This window comes from Carlito syrichta, unplaced genomic scaffold (assembly GCF_000164805.1).
Source record: "Carlito syrichta isolate Samal-C Ts95f unplaced genomic scaffold, Tarsius_syrichta-2.0.1 Scaffold301868, whole genome shotgun sequence".
NCBI lineage: Eukaryota > Metazoa > Chordata > Mammalia > Primates > Tarsiidae > Carlito > Carlito syrichta.
Genome location: NW_007245964.1, coordinates 1,068,238 through 1,074,834, shown reverse-complemented (window position 1 = coordinate 1,074,834; position 6,597 = coordinate 1,068,238). Strand labels below are relative to the sequence as shown.

General features: G+C 41.3%; 1 protein-coding gene across 2 annotated transcripts in view; it reads right to left on the bottom strand.

The window, feature by feature from the left end:
* Positions 1-6,597, bottom strand: part of RPRD1A (regulation of nuclear pre-mRNA domain containing 1A) — a 71,017-nt gene continuing 64,420 nt past the window's right edge. For both annotated transcript variants that reach the window (XM_008055514.2, XM_021711123.1), the window contains exon 7: positions 1-3,469. In XM_008055514.2, the coding sequence (XP_008053705.1) occupies positions 3,320-3,469 (150 nt within the window). In that variant the 3' untranslated portion in view covers positions 1-3,319. The remainder of the gene's footprint in view (positions 3,470-6,597) is intronic.

Genomic DNA, 6,597 nt, shown 5'->3' with positions numbered 1-6,597 from the left:
CACGTTTCAAAAAGAACATAAAACTTTATTAAGAACATCTTATACCGTCATCAGATACAGCCAACGAAAAGAGGTAAACAAACAGGGAAAGTTCATCTTCCCTTGTGCTATCGCCACCTCAAAACAGACTGGCGTGGATGGCTGGATTACAGTTGGCAACGAAGGCTCTGTATAAATAAATCCATTAAGTAACACAATGTTCCCTTTCTACACAGAGAAGAACTGGGTTTACATTTTAAGCTCTTATATAGTGCAACAACTATGAAACAAGACTATGCCTTTAGGAGCTATTTCTTAATAGAATACAAAGCAGTTTAGTAGCTTTATGTTATATTTCATACAATGTAACTTTCTGAGTGAAAAATTCAGAAAGGAAGTTCTAATCTTGCCAATTAGTTAATGTATACTTTGGAGGTTTTTTTCTTTCAAGATTTCTCAGAACCAGTTCAAGAACTATACTTTAAAAAGACGAGTTGCTCATCTACAGTGACAACTGTTTTTTTAAATTTTACAAAACAAGATGCCCGGGTCATCCCAGCTTTTGCTGATTTCTGAAGGACTTCTTACAGAAAAACCTTGATGCAGAGTGCATGTAAAAAGACGTACCAAAACAGCTGCATCAGGAATTGTTTTCTAGACTGGGAGTTGGCTACTGGGCACGACTGATTTTACTCCTGGTTCCCCCCATGGTCCTTTTACTTACAGTAGTGATGGAAGGAGGAGGAGAGGGAGCGCCAGGGAATCTGTTGATACTGCCATTCCAGACAGCTCTCTGCACCGTATGTGGAGAAAAGAGTGATGGCATCCATTCAAACCACAGCACCCCTGCTGCAAGTGGGCTGACATGCTTTTCTCTTGAGACCAAATTGCACTCAGAGATGCATGATTTGCCTCTGTACACAGTGGAGAAAATGCTCATGATTTAGGATTTGGTATTACAGCACCCCCATCTAAGCCCATCTCTTGAGAAGACGTAGTCTTCCTTTCAGAAGGGAAGACTGCTTGCTGCTAAGGCTTACCATGTTAACTATTATATGGCTGAAAAGATGACTTCTCCACTGGATCATCCTGTCTGTGTCCAGTTAATGAGTTAACCACAACTGAGGTTTGTGGAGATCGGTCAAGAGGTGGGATTCGGGTTCTTGAGTACTACCACTCATCACAAATCTCATCAAGCTCTTTACAAAAATAATGCATTTTTATCATAAATATTTAGAGCAGATACTGGCATTAAAATCAGTATCTAAGAAGTCTGTCTTGCATGGTGAAAATATTTCAACAAACTTCTAAAAGATTTCAAATCTTCCCAGGAATACATAGTTTATAAATTAGTTTTAAATGGAAAAAAAATATATATTTTGAATGGATAGATCACCACTTTAGCAGATCATAAATAAGGTCAAGATATTGTAAAATAAATTAACATACACATTTTTGCTTTCACATTAACAATAAAAACTAACTTACTCAGTATACTTTCATGACTCGTATAACCAGGTTTTGTAACCTCTCCTGCTTTGCTGAATCTTTTTCCTCCATTTCCTACAGCTAGGAACAGAGTACACAGCACAGGCAGACACCCTAGAATGGGAGTCATGCTGCTGCACGCCACTTCCTCAGAGAGATGCTATAAATGCCGGTCAGGATCCACTAGTAGTAACCTGTGAAGCATGTGACAAGTTGAAGACATTCCTGGCTAAGCAGATTTGGCTCCCAGGTGAGCTTTCAGTGATAGTGGGAAGCAACCACTACTATTTCTGAAAGAAAATGAACCCCAGGTCTCCAAGGTTGACTAAAAAACTTTGGAATATGAGCCATCTTTGCATGGGAACTACTTACGTGTCTCTGTTTTAGAGAGAGGTCAAATTGTTAAAAGCACTGTTTCCAGAACCTCTGGCTATTAAAAATAAATGTGTGCCCTCTTCGCATGTAAATCCATTTTAACTATAATCTCTAATACTGACAAAGAAACAGAGGGAAGCCATTCAGACTAGTGAGACATAATTGGCTTGTGGGATTTAAAAGATGTTTTATTGACTATCTAATTCGAACCTACTTACAATGAGAAGGAAAATGTCTAATATGTAAAGCAATTAAGGGAAAGATGTTTATCCTAAGTCATTATTGAGTACAAATCCACAGCTTAACAATGTAGTTTAAAAAGCAGGAGAGCATGCAACTGCTCTAACACACAGGGTTAGAAATCAAAGGTAAAAATACATTTGTTTTGGTAACTGTAAATATACAAATATAAAATTTAACAGATCTACCCTGTAGTGTGGCACTGCTTAATTGCCAAATATACAGTCATTCAAAAACCTTAAGGAAACATGAAAAATGTTCCAAGCTACTTTACTGAACATTGAGTATTGTGTTCTTGAGCTATTAGAATTAAAAATACTATTTTTTAAAAGTTATATGGCTAAAGAAATAATTAAAGTATCATTATTTAATGTGTCTCTTAATCCCACAGATGGCTTTTTGTTACAGGGATCACTGTGTTAAAAGGAGACTGATTAGACACATAGAAATCAGTTCTAGAACCAAAGCTGTCCTTTTGATAGAATGTCAAAAATGTATAACAGTTCCAAAGCATGTCATATTAACCTACTCAAATAGTTCTAAGCAGTTCAATCAAAGAAGCCACTATTTAACACTTTTTATCCTACACTGGCAGTTGGAATAGATGCCCTACAATGCTCTTGGGGGAAAGTTCTCTAGGTTTCTATCTGACCCTCCAAGTGACATCCATGTTTAGTGTTAAGTTACTGACCTCTAGAGAATACAAATTGAAGGCATGGAGAAGCAGAAAACTGAGAATTTTGGGGGGAAGAAGGGGAAGATTATGTTGGAACATTTAGTCCCCTCTACAGTCGAGTCCTAACTACACCATGATACAGTCTCAACCAACTCCTGATCAGTTCTTCCCCTTTAGGAATTACATAGTATACAGTGATTAGATACTGAAAAAAAAAAAAAAGAAAGAAAGAAAAACCACTGAAAACACATGAAGAAATAGAAACATGGAATTTCTCACAAAGCCCTGGATCAAAAAAATTTACAAAAAGATCTTTTGAAAATAATCACTGTTTGTGAGCTTATTAACACACAGAGATCATCACTTTGTTTAAACTAAGTCATGTTAACTTACCAATAAAATAGTAAACAAACCAATATTTTAAACAATTTTATAAATTACTTGTTGTTCCTTTTGTTAGTGTTTCTCTCTCAACAATATACAAAAATAACGCTACAGGACCATCCACCTAACCTGTCTCCATCTCTTGCAAAGTCCTGAGACCTGGAAAGAGATTGGTCATCAATCTTCACTGTAGATGTCCCCTGCAAAGGGCAGGTGCATGTGGCTGCCAGTGACATTGGGCAGTCGGGACAAGTCTGGCAGGCTCTGGATCCGGGACCTGAGTTCTTTGCGCACCAGGGAAACTCTGGCTAGCTTGCGCTTGTATTCCTGCAACATAAAACCATTTTCATTAGCATTTGTGAGTTGAAAGGGTAAGCTGGCCAATCATAATTAGGTACTACATACACTCAGTGAATGCCAAATAAAAAAAAGATTATTCCAATGTGAGTTACAGGATCAAAATAGAGGCTTTGGAACTACATAATGAGTAAACTCTATTGTTATTATGAACCACCACAATCTCGAGCTGTTGCTTCACACCTGTAGAAAGAATCACATATTAATATGTGTCACCTCAGCATATAAGATTTTCAGGCGTTCTTGAATTTGGACAAGGAAATTTACATATTTATTTTCACAAATCTAATCTGAAATTTAGCAAGATAGTCTATGACAACTCAGTAGGAGTGGCAAGAGTCTGTAGTGTTTGAACCAAGACCACTCCCGTCCTCTGCTTTCCCAGCTCAGCAAGGCAGTCTCTGCTCCAGGGAACAGCAGCCAAGAGCACAGGCCCACTCTCTCTACAGCTCCCAGTTGGAGGGCTTTATTCCCACAAAGAGCATTTCTCATCCTGCCCCAGCTACCTGGTGCCGGAGCCAAGTTCTTCCTGGGCTAGAGCCGTGAAGAGCCTGGGAGGAGCCGTGAAGAGCCTGGGAGGCTAGCTGCAGTGGCTCATGCATGTAATCCCAGCACTTTAGGAAGCCAAGGCAGGAGGATTGCTTGAGTCCAGGAGTTCAAGACCAGCCTAGCAACACAGCAAGACCTCACCTCTACAAAAAGCTGTAAAAAAAAAATTAGCTGGACATAGTGGTTCGCAGCTGTAGTTTCAGCTACTCAGGAGACTGAGACAGAAGGATTGCCACAGCCTGGGAGGTCGAGGCTTCGGTGAACTTTGATTGTGCTGCTGCACTCTAGCCTGGTTGAGAGTGAGATGTCGACTCAAAAAAAAAAAAAAAAAAAAAAAAATCCTGGGAATCCTTTCTTCTGCCTGACCCCCTCCCTCAATCCCTACTCTTAGAACACAGATTCTTCCTTGGGTGTGGAGCAAAGAATACTGGGGCCCTCACCACCATTACACGAGATGCTATTTTCACAAAAGAAAAGGCAAGCCCAGCCAACCTCAGGCTGCTACACCCCTCCTGCTCCCCAAGAGCTCAGGTCCTTGAGTGAGGAGTCCCTCAGAAAGAAGTTTGCCATTGTCCACCCCCAGTCCTGACTCAGAGGCTTGGTCTCAGGGAAGATGCAGGCAGTGAAACAGATTCGTCCATAGCAACTCAATATCATAACAGTGCAGGCTGCAAAGCAGAGACTCATTCCCTCTCCAAATATGGTCACACGTAAGTTCTGAGAGGACCATCCCTGATGCCGTGTGGATGAGGAGCACCTAAAGAAGAAACCCAGTAGGAGTTTACCGCAACTATTCGGGAAAGAAAGGATTGAGGCTTGACCAGTCGGGAAAAGGGATGGGGTCATGCACTTTACTGATTATCCTGTGTGTACATAATACCTTAAAAGATTAAAACAATGTTGAGTAAGAAAACTCAGCAGGAGTTGGTTGTGGTGAGGAATACTGAGGTCTCAAGCTTGATGAGCAGGTGGATGGACGGGCTGTTCTGAGACAGCAAAAACCGGGTAGAACTCCTTTGGAGAACAAGAGAGTAGTTTTAAGTGCGTTTCCCATGGGATTTCTAGTAGATACTTGGAAATGTGATTCTAGAATTCTTTTTTTTTTTTGAGTTGGAGTCTCACTCTATCACCCAGACTGGAGTGCAGTGGCTGCTTCTGGCCACTGCAGCCTCGACCTGCTGGACTCCAGCAATCCTTCTGCCTCAGCCTACCAAGTAGCTGCAACTACAGGTGCACGCTACCATGCCCGGCTAATTTTTGACTTATTGTAGAGATGAGGTCTCACCAAGTTGCCCAGGCAGGTCTCGAACCGGCGGGCTCAGGCAATCCACTCACCTCAGCCTCCCAAAGCGCTGGGATTACAGGCTGAGCCACTGAGCCCGGCTTGTGATTCTAGAATTCTGAGCTACAAGATTTAGTCTTTATCATCAGCAAGTAAATTCCAACTAAAACCAGAAGAGCATGAGCCAATTAGCTTTGCATAAATACACCTACAGCAGTGTTTCTCACCATTTTAACCCATCCTGCCACTCCCATCTCCACTCTTATCTTCTGCACGTCTACCACTAGCCAACATTCTGTCAAACGTCACTATTTGTGGTTTCAGTAAAAATATATCATACCACACAGTCCACCAGCAGAAGAGTGTATTCCTACCACCCTCTTGATTCACAGGTAAGCACAGGAAGAAAAGAAGTGGGTTAAAAGCAGATGACAGAAAAGCAGCAAACATGACCAGGACAGAGGAGTGAGTATATATTGGTAAGTTTCCAGCTTTTATCTTAGGAAATACTGGCTTTCTCAACAGATGCTTCAAGTGGTAATTATAATCCAACCCTTCAAAAACAATACCATTCACACCCACTATCTGAACAACTCAGAAGCTATCCTTAGCTAACTGAGAATATTTGTGAGGGCTGTACTTAGTGACTGACTTCCAAAGAGTACAATATAAAAACGACTGGAGGGTGTGGTGCTTCACGCCTGTAATCCCAACACTTTGGGAGGACTGAGTCCAGGAGTTCAAAACCAGGCAGGGCAACTTGACAAGACCTTGTTGCTACAATAACTCAAAAAATTATCCAAACATGGAGGTGTGTATCTGTAGTCTCAGCTACTTGGAAGGCCAAAGCAGAAGGATCTCCGGAACCCAAAGAGGTCAAGGCTGTGGTGATCATGCAACTGCAGTCCAGCCTGGGCTAGAGAGAGACTCATACTCAAAATAAAAAGCACAGGAGTGGGAGGAGGGAGTGTAACTTTACAGTGGAGAAATCTGACTATACCTAAGCCAGGTGATCGAGGTCACATCAACACTGTAAACCATGTTCTTAGTATATACTGATATGAGATGAAAATGGCATTCAATCTCTATGGTGAACACCTGCCCAGTAGTCCTTAAAACTACCAAGGTCAGGCCAGGCGTAGTGGCTCACGCCTGTAATCCCAGCACCTTGGCAGAGGCAGAAGGATTGCTTGAGCCCAGGAGTTTGAGACCAGCCTAGGCAACATAGCAAGTCCTCATCTCTTAAAAAAAAAAAAAAAAAAAAAAA